The sequence below is a fragment of the Arachis ipaensis genome, chromosome B3 (assembly GCF_059453495.1).
Source record: "Arachis ipaensis isolate K30076 ecotype BB chromosome B3, ASM5945349v1, whole genome shotgun sequence".
Lineage (NCBI taxonomy): Eukaryota > Viridiplantae > Streptophyta > Magnoliopsida > Fabales > Fabaceae > Arachis > Arachis ipaensis.
The window spans coordinates 89,835,085-89,855,148 of record NC_142438.1 but is presented as its reverse complement, the minus strand read 5'-3'; the positions used below and the strand labels follow the sequence as shown (position 1 = coordinate 89,855,148).

The 20,064-nt window shown below is 35.7% G+C and overlaps 2 protein-coding genes across 2 annotated transcripts; both read left to right on the top strand.

Moving 5' to 3' along the window:
- Positions 1 to 3,615: 3,615 nt before the first annotated feature.
- LOC107633320 (uncharacterized) lies at positions 3,616 to 4,207 on the top strand. The gene is made up of 2 exons (XM_016336960.1): positions 3,616 to 4,012; positions 4,200 to 4,207. The coding sequence occupies exons 1-2, from the start codon at positions 3,616 to 3,618 to the stop codon at positions 4,205 to 4,207; spliced, it is 405 nt and encodes a 134-aa protein (XP_016192446.1).
- Positions 4,208 to 4,366: 159 nt separating this feature from the next.
- Positions 4,367 to 5,284, top strand: LOC107633319 (uncharacterized). Its single transcript, XM_016336959.1, has one exon. It carries the CDS (start codon positions 4,367 to 4,369, stop codon positions 5,282 to 5,284), a length of 918 nt encoding a protein of 305 aa, XP_016192445.1.
- Positions 5,285 to 20,064: the final 14,780 nt, after the last annotated feature.

Genomic DNA, 20,064 nt, shown 5'->3' with positions numbered 1-20,064 from the left:
TTTTGAGAATGCTATTTGTGTTGTCTTAGATACTATAAATCATATTATAGATACTCTAGACTGGTGGTACGGCCAATGTGAATGCAACAAGTTCACATATGCTTTTACAAAAACTTTCAAATGTTCAAGTTGTGGCTGTCTCCTTTATCCATAACTCCAAGGTTATTTATTTATTTTTTAATTTAAAGTCTAATCACAATGGATTAGATATTGAATAATTCTATGTTTAACCTTTTGTTATGCTATTTTTTTTATTAAGCAGGTACCGAATAAAGCTTGGTGTCATTGATGACTCTGATTGTGCATGTTTTGTAGTCTTTGACAAGGAGGCAAAACAAGTTTTGGGAAAGAGCTGTGTAGAGATACTTGATCCACTTTTATTGGTAAGTTCTAACCAATATTTATTTCTAAAAACATTAGTGAAGATATTTTTAATGTTAATTTTTATATTATTTATTATTAATATATTATGTAATACCTTGCAGAAAGGAGATCTATCGGATACACCTATACTTTTACTCAACCTAATTGATAAGACCTTCCTCTTCATCGTTGAAGTTCAAATATCTGATAATCCATATTTTTCACTTTTTTATAAAGTTAAGAAGATGATTGATAATGTGAACCTCATAAAAAAATTCAAAAAGGCTCATCCTATTCAAATTGTGATCGAGTACAGTTATAAGTGTACTTTCTATTAAAAATCAGTTTATTTTTCTCTTCCTTAGTCATTAGTAGTATCTAATTTATAAAGAATAATTAATAACTAATTATAATTTTAGGATGTTGACTACACCAGTAGTTTGCTTCCAACTTCAAATGCATCCTCAATCATTGAAGGGTAGAAAGTAGAAGGTTCTAAGGTATTTGTTCAAAAAATAATTTTTTTTCTTTGTTTTTTCAAAGTTAGATCTTTATTTTATTAAAAAATATTATTGAGATAAAATCAAAGGTGAGAAGGAAGTCTTTAATTTAACGTAGTATTTTGTACAGAATTTGTTGCTTGAATTTTTCATTGAAGTTGCGGACAATGATGAATCCGAAGTGTTAGAAAATGCTATTACACCAACCAAGCGACTATCCTCAGAGTCGGAAGATTCGAAGGTGCAAGGAGATACCTCAACTTGCAAGAAGATCAAAAGTGAGAATGAAACCTGAGAATTTGGATGCACATATTTTTAGAATCTCTTTTAGAGTATATCTAATAGAATAATGCCAAGCATATGTTTGTTTGGGTGAAAACATTATCTTTTCTTGAGTTGTTATTTTTTCTTTGGTTCTTTTGGATTTTTATGTTTAGAATTTAGAATTTTTTTAAATATAAATTAAAGTTATTTGGTTATTACTTATGGTTTTATTTTTAATTCGATTCACACTGTTGATATTCTGTTAATTTTTAATTTAGTATTTAATATCATAAAGTTATAAATTTCTCATATAAATTATTGTTGATACAATTAAGTTAGTTATTGATTTTTAATGTGTACTTATTTTAAAAAAATATAATTTTAATTTTAATTAAAATATTATGTTTAAAATTTAAAATTTAAATTTAAATAAACTTTTTTTTTTAATTTTTAAGTAAGCGATTGGATTTGAGAATATTTTTTAAAATTTTATATAATTTATAAGCTACTATGCTAATTACAAAGATTATATTAAAGTAAATAGAATTACCAGTCTTATTAAAATGTGAGGTTATTTATACTATTTAAAAGAAAATTTTAATTTGACATTTTTCTATACTTAATTCTGTTTCTAATGTTATTCCGACAAAATTGAATTACTTTAGGAAATTTTATTTAAAAATTTAAAATTTGTACTAGCTAATTAGAAAACTCTATTTAAAAATTTGAAATTTGAAATTCTAATACTAATTCTTAATTAAGTGACTTCTTAACCATTTTAATTTTTAAATTTAAATTTTTTTACTTGCCACATTTATAAATTTTCTCTTTACTCAATTTATATTGTTATCTTTTAAATTGTTTCTTCACGATAGAAGTACTTTCATTTTTTCTCTCTTTTTAAATATTTTTTCTAAATTTACGTAATTTATAAGGTTACTAATTTTTAGATTGTATTTAATTTTATTTATTTTTATCGACAAATAATAAGATTGAATACCCAGCCATATTCGATGTTGCTAAGAAACAGGTAATCTAAGAAGTAGCAATATCAGCATTTTATTATTTACTATTGTTATGCTTTTTATAAACAAAAAATTATCGTTTAGTGTACAAGTTTTTAAAATTCTAACAAAGATATGGTTATATATTATACTTTTTTGTATTTGAATACTGATTTATTGTAATTCTTATTGTTTGATTAGCGTGCATATAAAATATAAGTCTTGAGGTTGGCACAATGAAACCGTATTATATGATCTCATCTTTTTAATCTATAAATTGTAGTCATCGGTAATTTTTTGTAAATATTATTTTTATACCTCACATGGCGAAAGAAAGGTATATTTTTATATAAAGTATTTGTTGCAGATATAACTGAAATATAATTTATTATCTTGGTGATTATTAGATATGATAGATATTGGTGACTCAGAATTTTTTTGTCGGTATTGCGACGCTATGATGTGGTATGAGGAGAGATCAGAGAAGTCTAAAACAGGATCCAATATTGAGTTCTCAATATGTTGTATGCGAGGGAAGGTACAACTGCCATTTTTGCAATGTCCACCTCAACTCTTGCAAGATTTAATATTTGCAATAGACCAAAGAAGCAAACACTTTATGGATAATATAAGAACTTATAATAGCATGTTTTGCTTCACGTCCCTCGGAGGTAAAATAGAGACCTCCATCAATGATGGGACAGGTCCTTTCCAGTTCATTGTGAGTGGACAAAACTACCACAGAATTTGAAGCTTGGTACTAATTGAGGGACAAAGACCAAAATTTATGCAGTTATATATTTATGATACAGAAAATGAGGTCTCAAACAGGATAGAGATTTTCAGGTTTGTATCATGCATTCCAAACTGATTAAAAACAGATTAAGGTAGTTCGTACTTTGATTTTGGTTAATTATGAATTCTAACATTTTTCAATTAATGTTTTATACAGTTCAAGAACAACCAACAACAACATTGACCAGTCCTTAGTTCTAGATCTCAAGGACATGATCGATGAACATAATGTTCTTGCTCACACATTTAGGATAGTGAGAAACTACCTGAATCAAGGAGAGATCACAAATATAATGCTACGGTTGTACCGAAAAAGATCAAAAGACACAAGAGTCTGCAATTTACCATCTTCTAATGAGGTCGCAACTTTAATAGTAGGAGATTTTGATTCTGGAGATGCAGGGCATGATATTATAGTTCAATTAAAGTTCGGACATCTAGAAAGGATTCATGAGACACACACCGCATTTATTCCTCTTCAGTATCCTATGATGTTTCCTTATGGTGAAGATGGCTATCAATAAGACATTCCTTTGCGAGAATCTCATAGGGCTGATGAAAATAGAAAGAGACAGCATGTGAGTTTAAGGGAGTTCATAGCATTTAGAATACAAGAGAAAAGGGTCGAGTATCTAACCATTGTCAATGGTGGACGACTATTTTAGCAGTTCTTGGTTGATTGCTTTTCTATGATTGAAGCACAAAGGCTGACCTACTATCGAAACAACCAAACCAAGGCGAGGAGTGATATATACAAAGGGATTCAAGATGCAGTTGTTAGGCATGAGACTCGTGCTTCCAAGGCAGGTAAACGTGTCATCCTACCCGCGTCCTTCACTGGTGGCATGAGATACATGTTTAATAATTGTCAAGATGCTATGGAAATTCGTAAGAAATATGGATATCCAGACCTTTTCATCATAATAACATGTAACTCGAGTTGGCAAGAGATTGACCGGGTTAACAATCCAAGGAACTTAAAGGTTGAAGACTGGCCGGATATATCATGTAGAGTGTTCAAATATAAGCTTGACATGATAATCTCGGATCTTAAGCAAGAAATTCCATTTGGAGTGCTAGATGCAGGTATTGCTCATTATCCAACCTTATTTTTAGAGAAATATTCCTTTAGATTGTTATAAAATAAATGGCAAAATATTTTCTTACTTAACATATTGTTGATTTTCTATTATCACCCTTAATTTATCAAAGCACATACATAAAATAGATAGTTTATTTATAACATATATTTTTTTTGTCTTTTTGGTATAAGGGATGTAGGTGAAATTCGAAAAAAGAGGTCTACCACATACTCACATTCTTTTATGGTTAAATGGAGACCATAAGATAACAACGACAACTCAAATTGATCGGTTAATATCTTTAAAGTTGCCAAATCCTATTCAACACCCAAAATTGTTTAGAGCTGTATCTACATATATGATTCATGGACCATGTGGTAGAGCTTTCTCAAAATCTCCCTGCATGAAAGATGGGTACTGCACTAAATATTATCCCAAAATATTCAGTAGAACCATAGTTATCGAAGATAGTGGATACCCATCATATAGAAGGCGAGGCACAGGAGTGACTACTGAGAAGAAGGGAGTCCATATGGATAATAATAATGTGGTTCCGTACAATGCATATCTGCTGATGTCTTATCAAGCGCATGTTAATGTAAAGTACTGCAACAAGTCAAATGCTATCAAATATTTGTTCAAGTACGTGAATAAAAGGTCTAAACAGGGTAGTAATTGGAGTTACAAAGGAACTTTCAATGGAGAGGATGCTCAGGTTATTGATGAGATCAAACAATTTTATGATTGCAGATATTTGTCTGCATGTGAGGCTGTGTGGAGAAGTTTAGCTTATGATATTTATCAAAGGTGGCCTTCAGTGATGAGATTAACCTTTTATTTTCCTGGAGAACAAAATATCATCTTTAAAGACGATGACGATCTTGAGGAAATCGTGGAAGTAGAGGAAGGAAAATGTACGATGTTCTTAGCGTGGATGGAGGCCAATAAAAAAATTGAATCAAGTCAATTTTTTATATATGCTGAGTTTTCAAATCAATTTGTTTATGATAGAGAAGTAAGGGAATGGAATCCACGCAAAAGAGGGAATTCTATCGGGAGGTTAAACTATGTTTCACCGGGTACATGTGATATTTATTATATGAGAATTTTGTTAGCTGTTCAGAGAGGTTGCACAACATATGAGTCTATTAGGACATTTAATGGAATTACATATTCTAGCTTCCAAGATGCTTGCTATTCCATGGGACTACTGTGTGATGATAGGGAATTCATTACAGTTATTAATGAGGTAGCTGAACTTACATCTGGTAATTAATTAAGAAAATTATCTGCGATGCTACTGATATCTAATAGCATTAGCAACCCAGAGCATGTTTGGAATGCAACTTGGACATTATTAGCTGATGGAATACTATATGAGAGGAGAAAAGCTTTGAAAAATCAAGGTATTTTACTATGTCTTTTTTTATATCAAGATTGCGTTCTCTTATTATTTTTATTAATAATATTAATAGTTTTATTTTGGAATTACTTATTAAATATTTCATAAAACCACCATGTGCTTTTGCTAGGACTAAACATGACTGATGATGAATTGAAAAACCTCTGCCTTATTGAGATTGAGAAGATACTCAACAGCAATGCGAGATCTTTAAGAGACTATCAATCAATGCCATATCTTGAGATGTCTGATGTTCGCCTTTTTCAGAATAAGCTAATAGAGGAGGAGTTAGCATATGACACAAATGAGTTGACTCATACAAACTTATATACAGAACAAGATATGACTCATGAGCAAAGGTTAGCATTCGATGAGTGACGAATGGATTCCTGCTAGTAAAGAATTTTATAAAAATAATCGCGTTGTAAGTATAGTTTCTAAACCAGCAAAGAATCCTTTCGTACAAAAACTTTGGTTGTCACAAGTAACAAAACCCAATAAAATTTATAACCGAAGTATTTAAATCTCGGGTCGTCTTCTCAAAGAATTGCAGGGAGGTATGATTTATTATTGGTTATGAAAAAAGGTGTATTTTTGGGTTTTTTGAAATAGAGAACAAGTAATTTAAATGGCAAGAAAAATAAATTAATAATTATAACGAAAACTCTTGGCAAGGTATAAGAACTGGAAATCCTATCCTAGTTATCCTTATTAGATGTGATGAGAATTGGATTTTGCTCCCACTTAGTTAACCCTTACTAAATAAAGGAAAGTCAAGTGGACCAATCAATCTGATCCTCAAGTCCTAGTCAACTCCTGTGGAAAGACTAGCTTTAGAGCGATCTAAATTAATCGGCAATTCTCAAATCTCAATCAACTGCTGAGTTTGATAACTCAAGTGTCACTAATTACTTAACCAAAGCCAAAAGGGGAAAATAAATCTAAATTAAATTAAAAGCATCAAAAATAGAATAAAACAATCCTTAATCTGAAATACCTCAAAATATATTAAATAGAACATTCAAATCTTAACATGGAAAAGTTCATAAGCCAATTTGGAAAGATAAATAACAATTAAAGTAATAAATAAAAGTAGAAAATAAATTAAAGGAACTTTGAACCTGTGATTATAGAAGCAATCCTAAAGTAAGAGAAATCCTACTCCTAAATCCTAAGAGAGAGGAGAGAACCTCTCTCTAAAAGCTACATCTAAAACCAAAAATTATGAATTATGAATTTTGTATTATATTCTACTTGTTCTAAAACGTTCTCTTTTTGATTTCCCCATTCTCTGGCTTATATTCTGTGTTTCTGGCTTGGATTTGGGCCGAAAAAGGGTCCAGAAATCGCTGAGGGCGTTTTCTGAAGATTCCTGCACGTGGCGTCCGTCACGCGTTCGCGTGGTCTGGAGTTTTTCCTTGTCACGCGTACGCGTCAATTGCGTTCTGCTCAAGGCACGCGTCCACGTCGTCTACGCGTACGCGTCGCTTCCATTTTGCGCTAGGCACGGTCCGCGTCGTCCACGCGCACCCTTTTCTTCAAAACTCCATTTTTGTGCTTTCCTTCCATTTTTTATGTTTCTTTTCTATCTTCTAAGCCATTCCTGGCCTATGAAGCCTGAAAATACTTAACACACAGATCACGGCATCGAATGATAATAAAGGATAATTAATTTTAATATTTTTAAAGCATAGGAAACATGTTTTCACATATATTATAAAATAAGGAAGGGAAAGTAAAACCATGCAATTTATATGAATAAGTGGGTGAAGAATTGATAAAAACACTCAATTTGAGCACAAGATGAATCATAAAATAGGGGTTTATCAACCTCCCCACACTTAAACACTAGCATGTCCTCATGCTAAATCCAAGAGAAAAGTAAAGGTAGAATGGTGGAATCTTATGCAATGCAATCTATTCTAAATGCAAGCTACCTAAATGAATCATGCAATTCTAATTATCATCCACCTATATATATAGAGCTTACATGTGGTTAATTTGATTCATAATTTCAAGGAATCATATATGCATAGCCAAACCTAAATCATGTTAAAGCACTTTCACAATTGAGTTGAGTTAAAGGAATTCACAAACTTGCAAGACAATTAACAATTAAACGGGGATATATGGAGATGAGCTATTGAACCCTCACTGAATTTTGTGTTTACTCTCTAGTCACTCAGTGTTTGGGGTTAATCACTCTATTCTTTTCTATTCATGCTTTCTAAAACTTTGTTCTTCATCTAACCAATCAACAAATACATAATGCATACATACAAACATCATGAGGTCTTTTTAAGGTTGTAATGGGGCCAAGGTAAAGGTGAGGATATATATAAGGCTAAGTGAGCTATAAGTTGAATCCTTGATTAGTCTAAGATCTCACTTAACATATATATTCTCTATAAAAATTTAAAATTATCCTAGTCTTCCCAATTTTCCCACTTTCTTATTACATACTCATGTACCAACTTTGATTTTACTTCCATGTGCATTGATTTCTTCACTAAACTTATTATTGGGGTAATTTTGTCCTCTTATTTATTTATTTAATTAAAAGGGATTTTTTTAACATTAACACAACATATATCAATGCACATGGTATTTTAATTTAAATTGGTTTCACATGAGCATGCTCCCAAATTTCTAATTATTTTACTAATTTAATCCTTTCCTATCAACCCATGTTCCCATGTTTCCCCACACTTAGTGGATACACAATCTCTATCTTAAGCTAACCAAGGATTCAACTTGGGATTTTTAATTTATTTTTCTGCTTAAAGCTAGTGATGTGGTTATAGAAAAGAAGGGAATTGAAAAGGCTCAAGGGGGGCTAACAAGGGTGATGTAGGAGGTAGGCTTATTTGGGATAAGTGAGCAAAACAAGCAATGGCCTCAATCACATGCATGTATGTATCTACATTCTATATTGGACATATAGATTGAAACAAAGTTAAGATTACAAGCATAGAAAAGAAGTGCAAAACACAAAGGAATGGTTGAATGTAACCATACAATTAAGCTCAAAAACTCACGGGTTGTGTGTTCTTTAGCTCAAAAACCATATATCAGTTATGTATGTCATGCAAGTAGAAATCAAGAGTTTCTATTCAACTCAATGTGAATCTTAGAATGGCTTTTTATAAAATAAGTATTTTCCTTGAAAAAAATGTTGTCAATTTAACCAACATTTATTGCTATATATATACAGTGTGTGGATTGTTGTGATTCTGTTAAACTAAAAGTTTCTAGTTTACTCTTTTATTTTCAATTAAACACAGTTATCTTATGCTAAAAGGGTAAACTAAGCTAATTAATCCATATATTCTATATCACAACTAATAAACTAAAAGTGCAAACTAAACTAAACTAAATATCTACGATATATATATATATATATATATATATATAACCCAAAGTGCAAAATGCAGAAATACAGTAAAAGAAAAATGTGCAAGTACTGAAAGATAAACAAGATAAGATAAAATAAAAAATAAAAATAAAAATATAAAAAATAAACAAAATAGGATAATAGCATCGTCCTCGATGCTCACTCAAGCTGGGTGTGAAGAAGTATCATCTCCGAAAGGATGTGCTGTAGGTGTCTCTGTGGTGGTCTGAGACTCTGCAGTCTGTATGAGGGTCGGAGGATCTATCTGCTGAAGCGAAGGCTCTGTCCGTAGAGGGATCTCTGGATCAGCCGGCTGTATCTGATGTGGCTCCTCATGATGTGGCACAGCCTGCTCAGGTCCTGCCTGCTCAGCCTCTCTCTGTACAGCCTCCTCATGCTCGTCCGCCTCCGCATCAGATGGCTCAGCAGGGGTGTCGAGCTCGGAGGGGATGTCACTGTCGGATCGGATTATCAACTTTAAATGCTCATAGCGTCACTTGTTGCAACGATCCATACGATCTAGGCATGTGAAGAGTCGGTGCACGAGGTGATAAATGGGCTCTGAAGCAGGTGGAGGTGCTGTGGTGGTGGTTGGTTGGTGCACGAAATTGTGATCTCAGGCAACGGCGTCAAAAACTCTGTACGCACGTCTTGATAAATTGTTTTTCATTCACAACTTCGATACAACTAACCAGCAAGTGCACTGGGTCGTCCAAGTAATAAACCTTACGTGAGTAAGGGTCGATCCCACGGAGATTGTTGGTATGAAGCAAGCTATGGTCACCTTGTAGATCTCAGTCAGGAAGATATAAAATAGTTATGGAGTTTTCGAAGTTTAATAATAAAGTAAGGATAGAAATACTTATGTAAGTCATTGGTGAGAATTTCAGATAAGCGCATAGAGATGCTTTCGTTCCTCTGAACCTCTGCTTTCCTACTGTCTTCATCCAATCAATCCTACTCCTTTCCATGGCTGGCTGTATGTAAGGACATCACCTTTGTCAATGGCTACTTTTGATCCTCTCTGGAAAATGGTCCGATGCGCTGTCACTGCATGGCTAATCGTCTGGAGGCATCACCCTTGTCAATGGTCCAAATGCTCTGTCACAGCACGGCTAATCATCTGAGGTTCTTGATCATGCTGGAATAGGATTCACCCTCCTTTTGCGTCTGTTACTACGCCCAGCAATCGCGAGTTTGAAGTTCATCACAGTCATTCAATCCCAGAGTCCTACTCGGAATACCACAGACAAGGTTTAGACTTTTCGGACTCTCATGAATGCCGCCATCAATCTAGCTTATACCACGAAGATTCTGATTAAGAGATCCAAGAGATACTCATTCAATCTAAGGTAGAACGGAAGTGGTTGTCAGGCACGCGTTCATAGGGAATGATGATGATTGTCACGTTCATCACATTCAGGTTGAAGTGCGAATGAATATCTTAGAAGCGGAATAAGTTGAATTGAATAGAAAAACAGTAGTACTTTGCATTAATTCATGAGGAACAGCAGAGCTGCACACCTTAATCTATGGAGTGTAGAAACTCTACCGTTTGAAAATACATAAGTAAAAGGTTCAGGCATGGCCGAATCACCAGCCCCTCTGATCTAAGAACCAGACGTCCCAAGATGTCTAATACAATAGTAAAAAGTCCTATTTATAATAAACTAGCTACTAGGGTTTACAGAAGTAAGTAATTAATGCATAAATCCACTTCCGGGGCCCACTTGGTGTGTGCTTGGGCTGAGCTTGAATGTTACACGTGCAGAGGCTCTTTCTGGAGTTGAACGCCAGGTTGTAACGTGTTTCTGGCGTTCAACTCTGGTTTGTGACGTGTTTCTGGCGTTTAACTCCAGACAGCAGCGTAGAACTGGCGTTCAAAGCCCTTTTACGTCATCTAAACTCGGTCAAAGTATAGACTATTATATATTGCTGGAAAGCTCTGGATGTCTACTTTCCAACGCATGTCGAAGCGCGCCATTTTGAGTTCCATAGCTCCAGAAAATCTATTTTGAGTGCAGGGAGGTTAGAATCCAATAGCATCAGCAGTCCTTCTTTAACCTCTGAATCTGATTTTTGCTCAAGTCCCTCAATTTCAGCCAGAAAATACTTGAAATCACAGAAAAACACACAAACTCATAGTAAAGTCCAGAAATGTGAATTTAACATAAAAACTAATGAAAACATCCCTAAAAGTAACTAGATTCTACTAAAAACATACTAAAAATAATGCCAAAAAGCGTATAAATTATCCGCTCATCACAACACCAAACTAAAATTGTTGCTTGTCCCCAAGCAACTGAAAATCAAGTAGGATAAAAAGAAGAGAATATACTATAAATTCCAAACTATCAATGAAACATAGCTCCAATCAGATGAGCGGGACTTATAGCTTTTTGCCTCTTGAATAGTTTTGGCATCTCACTTTATCCATTGAGGTTCAGAATGATTGGCATCTATAGGAACTCAGAGTTCTAGTGTTATTGACTCTCCTAGTTCAGTATGATGATTCTTGAACACAGCTATTTTATGAGTCTTGGTCGTGGCCCTAAGCACTTTGTTTTCCAGTATTACCATCGGATACATAAATGCCACAGACACGTAATTGGGTGAACCTTTTCAGATTGTGACTCAGCTTTGCTAAAGTCCCCAATTAGAGGTGTCCAGAGTTCTTAAGCACACTCTTCTTTTGCTTTGGATCTTGACTTTAACCGCTCAGTCTCAAGTTTTCACTTGACACCTTCACGCCACAAGCACATGGTTAGGGACAGCTTGGTTTAGCCGCTTAGGCCAGGATTTCATTCCTTTAGGCCCTCCTATCCACTAATGCTCAAAGCCTTGGGATCCTTTTTATTTACCCTTGCCTTTTGGTTTTAAGGGTTATTGGCTTTTTGCTCTTGCCTCTTGGTTTTAAGAGCTTTTGGCTTTTTCTGCTTGCTTTTGCTCTTTTTTTTTTTCGCCTATTTTTTCTTTTTTTTTTCTGCAAGCTTTGTTCTTTGCTGCTTTTTCTTACTTCAAGAATCATTTTTATGATTTTTCAGATTATCAAATAACATGTCTCCTTGTCATCATTCTTTCAAGAGCCAACATATTTAACATTCTTAAACAACAACTTCAAAAGACATATGCACTGTTCAGGCATTCATTCAGAAAACGAGAAGCATTGTCACCACATCAATATAATTAAACTAAGTTCAAGGATAAATTCGAAACTCATGTACTTCTTGTTCTTTTGAATTAAAACATTTTTCATTTAAGAGCGGTGATGGATTCATAGGACATTCATAACTTTGAGACAATGTTACTAAATACTAATGATCATGGAATAAGACACAAACATGGATAAGCACTTAACATAGAGAAAACGAAAAACAGAGAATGTAAGAACAAGGAATGAGTCCACCTTAGTGATGGTGGCGTTTCCTTCTTGAGGAACCAATGATGTCCTTGAGCTCTTCTATGTCTCTTCCTTGTCTTTGTTGCTCCTCCCTCATTGATTTTTGATCTTCTCTAATTTCATGAAGGATGATGGAGTGCTCTTGATGTTCCACCCTTAATTGTCCCATGTTGGAACTTAATTCTCCTAGGGAGGTGTTGATTTGCTCCCAATAGTTTTGTGGAGGAAAATGCATTTGAGGCATCTCCGGGATCTCATGGTGATGAGCTTCATGTGTCTCTTGAGATCCATGAATGGGCTCTCTTGCTTGCTCCATCCTTTTCTTAGTGATGGGCTTCTCTTCCTCAATGGGAATGTCTCCTTCTATGAAAGCTCCAGCTGAGTAACATAGATGGCAAATAAGATGAGGAAAAGCTAGCCTTGCCATGGGGGAGGACTTTTCGGCTATTTTGTAGAGTTCAAGGGAGATGACTTCATGAACTTCCACTTCCTCTCCAATCATGATGCTATGAATCATGATGGCCCGATCCACAGTAACTTCGGATCGGTTGCTAGTGGGGATGATGGAGCGTTGTATGAACTCTAACCATCCTCTAGCTACAGGCTTGAGGTCCAATCTTCTTAGTTGAACCGGCTTGCCTTTGGATTCAATCTTCCATTGAGCTCCTTCCACACATATGTCCATGAGAACTTGGTCCAACCTTTGATTAAAGTTGACCCTTCTAGTGTAGGGGCGTGCATCTCCTTGCATCATGGGCAAGTTAAACGCCAACCTCACGTTTTCCGGACTAAAATCTAAGTATTTCCCCCGAACCATGGTATGATAATTCTTTGGATTTGGGTTCTTACTTTGATCATGGTTCCTAGTGATCAATGCATTAGCATAGAACTCTTGAACCATTAGGATGCCGACTTGTTGGATGGGGTTTCTTAGAACTTCCCAACCTCTTCTTTGGATTTCATGTCGGATCTCCGGATACTCATTTCTCTTGAGCTTGAAAGGGACCTCGGGGATCACTTTCTTCTTGGCCACAACATCATAGAAGTGGTCTTGATGGGCTTTGGAGATGAACCTTTCCATCTCCCATGATTCGGAGGTGGAATTTTTTGTCTTCCCTTTCCCTTTTCTAGAGGATTCTCCGGTCTTAGGTGCCATCAATGGTAATGGAAAAATAAAAAGCTTATGCTTTTACCATACCAAACTTAGAATATTGCTCGTCCTCGAGCAAGAGAAGAAAGAATAGATGAAGAAGAAGAAAATATGGAGGAGAGGAGGGATGTGTTTCGGCCAAGAAGGGGAAGAGAGGGTTGTCTTGTGTGAAAATGAGGAAGAATGGAGGGCTATATATAGGGAAGGGAGGGGGGGTAAGGTTCGGCCATATAGGGTGGGTTTGGGTGGGAAAGTGATTTTGAATTTTGAAGATAGGTGGAGTTTATGAGGTAGGTTTATGGGGAAGAGTGGATGGATGTGAGTGGTGAAGTGGTTATAGGGAAGAGAGATTGAGGTGATTGGTGAAGAGTTTTGGGGAAGAGTGTTTATGGGATTGTGTGAAAGAGGGGTGATAAGAAATGAGTGGAGGTAGTGGGGATCCTGTGGGGTCCACAGATCCTGAGGTGTTCAAGGATTTACAACCTTGCACCAAATTAGGCATGCAAAATGTCCTTGCACACAACTCTGGGCGTTCAGCGCCAGATTGGTGCTTGTTCTGGGCGTTGAACGCCCATTTGTTGCCCATTTCTGGCGTTGAACGCTAGAACCATGCTTGTTTTGGGCGTTCAGCGCCAGCTCTTCTCCAGGGTGCAATTCTGGCGTTCAAACGCCCAGATGCTGCCCATTTTGGGCGTTCAGCGCCAGAACCATGCTCTGTTCTGGCGTTGAACGCCAGCTAGATGCTTCTTACTGGCGTTTAAATGCCAGTAAGGTCTTCCTCTAGGGTGTGATTTTTCTTCTGCTGTTTTTGATTCCATTTTCAACTTTTATATTTATTTTGTGACTCCACATGATCATGAACCTAATAAAACATGAAAAATCATGAAAATAAAAATTAGATAAAAATTAGGTTGCCTCCCAACAAGCGCTTCTTTAATGTCAATAGCTTGACAGTGGGCTCTTATGGAGCCTCACAGATGTTTAGAGCATTGTTGAGACTTCCCAACACCAAACTTAGAGTTTGGATATGGGAGTTCAACACCAAACTTAGAGTTTAGTTGTGGCCTCCCAACACCAAACTTAGAGTTTGACTGTGGGGGCTCTGGTTGACTCTATTTTGAGAGAAGCTTTTTATGCTTCCTCTCCATGTTTATAGAAGGGTAACCTTGAGTTGTAAACACAAGGGAGTCCTCATTCAATTGAAGGACTGATTCACCTCTGTCAACATCAATTATAGCTCTTGCTGTGGCTAGGAAGGGTCTTCCAAGGATGATGGATTCATCCTCATCCTTCCCAGTATCCAGGACTATGAAATCAGCAGGGATGTAAAGGCCTTCAACCTTTACTAACACGTCCTCTACTTGTCCATAAGCCTGTTTTCTTGAACTGTCTGCCATCTCTTATGAGATTTTAGTAGCTTGCACCCCATAGATTCCCAGTTTCTCTATTACAGAGAGGGGCATGAGGTTTATCCCTGACCCAAGGTCACACAGAGCCTTATCAAAGATCATGTTGCCTATGGTACAAGGTATTATGAACTTTCCAGGATCCTGTTTCTTCTGAGGTAATGTCAGTTGATCCAGATCACTCAGTTCATTAGTGAACAAGGGAGGTTCATCTTCCCAAGTCTCAATACCAAATAATTTGGCATTCAGCTTCATGATTGCACCAAGGTACTTGGTGACTTGCTCCTCAGTAACATCCTCATTCTCTTCAGAAGAGGAATACTCATCAGAGCTCATGAATGGCATAAGGAGGTTTAATGGAATCTCTATGGTCTCTAGATGAGTCTCAGATTCCTTTGGTTCCTCAAAGGGAAACTCCTTATTGATCACTGGACGTCCCAGGAGGTCTTCCTCCCTGGGATTCACGTCCTCTCCTTCCCTTACAGGTTCGGCCATGGTGATCAATTCAATGGCCTTGCACTCTCCTTTTGGATTTTCTTCTGTATTGCTTGGGAGAGTACTAGGAGGGATTTCAGTGATCCTTTTACTCAGCTGGCCCACTTGTGCCTCCAAATTTCTAATGGAGGACCTTGTTTCATTCATGAAACTCACAGTGGCCTTTGATAGATCAGAGACTAAATTTGCTAAATTAGAAGTATTTTGTTCAGAGTTCTCTGTCTATTGCTGAGTGGATGATGGAAAAGGCTTGCTATTGCTAAACCTGTTTCTTCCACCATTATTAAAGCTTTGGTGAGGCTTTTGTTGATCCTTCCATGAGAAATTTGGATGATTTCTCCATGATGAGTTATAGGTGTTTCCATAAGGTTCACCTAAGTAATTTACCTCTGCTATTGCAGGGTTCTCAGGATCATAGGCCTCTTCTTCAGAAGGCGCCTCTTGAGTACTGTTGGATGCAGCTTGCATTCCATTCAGACTCTGAGAAATCATATTGACTTGCTGAGTCAATATTTTGTTCTGAGACAGTATGGCATTCATAGTATCAATTTCAAGAACTCCCTTCTTCTGAGGTGTCCCATTACTCACAGGATTCCTCTCAGAAGTGTACATGAACTGGTTATTAGCAACCATGTCAATGAGTTCTTGAGCTTCTGCAGGCATTTTCTTTAGGTGAATGGATCCACCTGCAGAAGTATCTAATGACATCTTAGATAACTCAGATAGACCATCATAGAATATATCCAGGATGGTCCATTCTGAAAGCATGTCAGAAGGATACTTTTTGGTCAGTCCTTTGTATCTCTCCCAAGCTTCATAGAGGGATTCACCTTATTTCTATCTGAAGGTTTGAACATCCACTCTAAGCTTGCTCAGCTTTTGAGGAGGAAAGAACTTGGCTAAAAAAGCCTTGGCCAGCTTATCCCAAGAGTTCAGGCTATTCTTAGGTTGAAAGTCCAACCATACTCTAGCTCTGTCTCTTACAGCAAAAGGGAAAAGCATGAGCCTGTAGACTTCAGGATCTACTCCATTAGTCTTAACAGTATCACATATCTACAAGAATTCAGTTAAGAACTGAAAAGGATTTTCAGATGGAAGTCCATGAAACTTGCAGTTCTGCTGCATCAGAGAAACTAGCTGAGATTTCAGCTCAAAATTGTTTGCTCCAATGGTAGGGATGGAGATGCTTCTTCCATGTAAATTGGAATTAGGTGCAGTAAAGTCACCAAGCATCCTCCTTGCATTATTATTATTTTCGGCTGCCATCTCCTCTTCCTGTTCGAAAATTTCTGAAAGGTGCTTGCTGGATTGTTGTAATTTAGCTTCTCTTAGTTTCCTCTTCAGAGTCCTTTCAGGTTCTGGATCTGCTTCAACAAGAATGTTCTTGTCCTTGCTCCTGCTCATATGAAAAAGAGGGACAGAAAAATAATAATAATAGGGATCCTTTTTACCACAGTATAGAGGTCCCTGTGTAAGTAGAAGAAAAGAAGAAGAAAAAAATTCGAACACAGAGAGAGAGAGGGGTTCGGATTTTTTTTTTGTGAGTGAGGAAGAGTGTTAGTAAATAAATAAATAAAATAGAAGGAGATGAGAGAGAAAGAGGGTTTTCGAAAATGATTTTTGAAAAAGAGTTAGTGATTTTCGAAAATTTTAAAATCAAAAATTAAAATAATTAGTTAATTAAAAAAAATTTTGAAAAAGAGGGAGATATTTTCGAAAATTAGAGAGAGAGAGAGTTAGTTAGGTAGTTTTGAAAAAGATAAGAAACAAACAAAAAGTTAGTTAGTTAGTTGAAACAAATTTGAAAATCAATTTTGAAAAGATAAGAAGATAGGAAGTTAGAAAAGATATTTTAAAATCAAATTTTTGAAAAAGATATGATTTTGAAAAAGATAAGATAAAAAGATATTTTTGAAAAGATATGATTGAAATTAGTTTTGAATTTGATTTTTTTAAAATCACAATTAATGACTTCATTCACAAGAAATCACAAAATATGATTCTAGAACTTAAAGTTTGAATCTTTCTTAACAAGTAAGTAACAAACTTGAAATTTTTGAATCAAAACATTAATTGATGATGTTATTTTCGAAAATTATGTGATAAAGATAAGAAAAAGATTTTTGAAAAATATTTTTAAAATTTTCGAAAATAACTAAGAAAAATGAAAAAGATTTGATTATTGAAAAAGATTTTGAAAAAGATAAAATTTTTAAATTGAAAACTTGATTTGACTCATAAGAAGCAACTAAATTTTAAAAAGTTTTGAAAAAGTCAAATCTAATTTTCGAAATTTTAAGAGAAGAAAAAGGGAGAGATATTTTTTTGATTTTTTGAATTTTTAATGATGAGAGAGAAAAAACATGAAAATAATGCAATGCATGAAAGTTATGGATCAAAGCAATGAATGTATGCAAGAATGCTATGAATGTCAAGATGAACACCAAGAACACTATGAAGATCATGATGAACATCAAGAACATATTTTTGAAAAAAAAAATTTTTAATACAAAGAAAACATGCAAGACACCAAACTTAAAAATTTTTCATGTATAGACACTATGGATGCAAGAATGCATATGAAAAACAAGAAAAGACACAAATCATGAAAATATCAAGATCAAACAAGAAGACTTACCAAGAACAACTTGAAGATCATGAAGAACACTATGAATGCATGAATTTTTTGAAAAAATGCAAGATGAATATGCAATTGACACCAAACTTTCAACTTGACTCAAGACTCAAACAAGAAACATGAAGTATTTTTTCATTTTTATAATTTTCTAATTTTTTTTTTATTTTTCAAAAATAATTTGAAAAAGAAAAATAAGGATTCCAAAATTTTTAATATGAATTCCAGGAATCTTATGCTCTTTAGTCTAAAGCTCCAACCAAAGGGTCAGGCATGGCTTAATAGCCAGCCAAGCTTTAGTATGTAACTCAGACATGACACGCCTGACATTCCCTATCCAGAAGAATTAGACATGACTTTACAGCCAGCCAGGCTTCAACATGCTTCATGAAACACTAGAATTCATTCTTAAAAATTCTGAAGAAAAATATAATTTTGAAAACATTTTTATTTTTAAAAAAAAAAATTTCGAAAACAAAGGAGAAATTTTTGAAAGATTTTTGAAAAATTTTTTGAAAAGAAAACAAAAAGAAAATTACCTAATCTGAGCAACAAGATGAACCGTCAGTTGTCCAAACTCGAACAATCCCCGGCAACGGCGCCAAAAACTTGGTGCACGAAATTGTGATCTCAGGCAACGGCGTCAAAAACTCTGTACGCACGTCTTAATAAATTGTTTTTCATTCACAACTTCGATACAACTAACCAGCAAGTGCACTGGGTCGTCCAAGTAATAAACCTTACGTGAGTAAAGGTCGATCCCACGGAGATTGTTGGTATGAAGCAAGCTATGGTCACCTTGTAGATCTCAGTCAGGCGGATATAAAATAGTTATGAAGTTTTCGAAGTTTAATAATAAAATAAGGATAGAAATACTTATGTAAATCATTGGTGAGAATTTCAGATAAGCGCATAGAGATGCTTTTGTTCCTCTGAACCTATGCTTTCCTGCTGTCTTCATCCAATCAATCCTACTCCTTTTAATGGCTGGCTGTATGTAAGGACATCACCTTTGTCAATGGCTACTTTTGATCCTCTCTGGAAAATGGTCCGATGCGCTGTCACTGCATGGCTAATCGTCTGGAGGCATCACCCTTGTCAATGGTTGCATCCTATCCTCTTGTGAAAATGGTCCAAATGCTCTGTCACAGTACGGCTAATCATCTGAGGTTCTCGATCATGCTGGAATAGGATTCACCCTCCTTTTGCGTCTGTCACTACGCCCAGCAATCGCGAGTTTGAAGTTTGTCACAGTCATTCAATCCCAGAGTCCTACTCGGAATACCACAGACAAGGTTTAGACTTTCCGGACCCTCATGAATGCCGCCATCAATCTAGCTTATACCACGAAGATTCTGATTAAGAGATCCAAGAGATACTCATTCAATCTAAGGTAGAACGGAAGTGGTTGTCAGGCATGCGTTCATAGGGAATGATGATGATTGTCACGTTCATCACATTCAGGTTGAAGTATGAATGAATATCTTAGAAGCGGAATAAGTTGAATTGAATAGAAAAATAGTAGTACTTTGCATTAATTCATGAGGAACAGCAGAGCTCCACACCTTAATCTATGGAGTGTAGAAACTCTACCGTTTAAAAATACATAAGTGAAAGGTTCAGGCATGGCCGAATGGCCAGCCCCTCTGATCTAAGAACCAGACGTCCCAAGATGTCTAATACAATAGTAAAAAGTCCTATTTATAATAAACTAGCTACTAGGGTTTACAGAAGTAAGTAATTGATGCATAAATCCACTTCCGGGGCCCATTTGGTGTGTGCTTGGGCTGAGCTTGAATGTTACACGTGCAGAGGCTCTTTCTGGAATTGAACGCCAGGTTGTAATGTGTTTCTGGCGTTCAACTCTGGTTTGTGACGTGTTTCTGGCGTTTAACTCCAGACAGCAGCGTAGAACTGGCGTTCAACGCCCTTTTACATCGTCTAAACTCGGTCAAAGTATGGACTATTATACATTGCTGGGAAGCTCTGGATGTCTACTTTTCCAACGCAATTGGAAGCGCGCCATTTTGAGTTCTATAGCTCCAGAAAATCCATTTTGAGTGCAGGGAGGTCAGAATCCAACAGCATCAGCAGTCCTTCTTCAACCTCTGAATCTGATTTTTGCTCAAGTCCTTCAATTTTAGCCAGAAAATACCTGAAATCACAGAAAAACA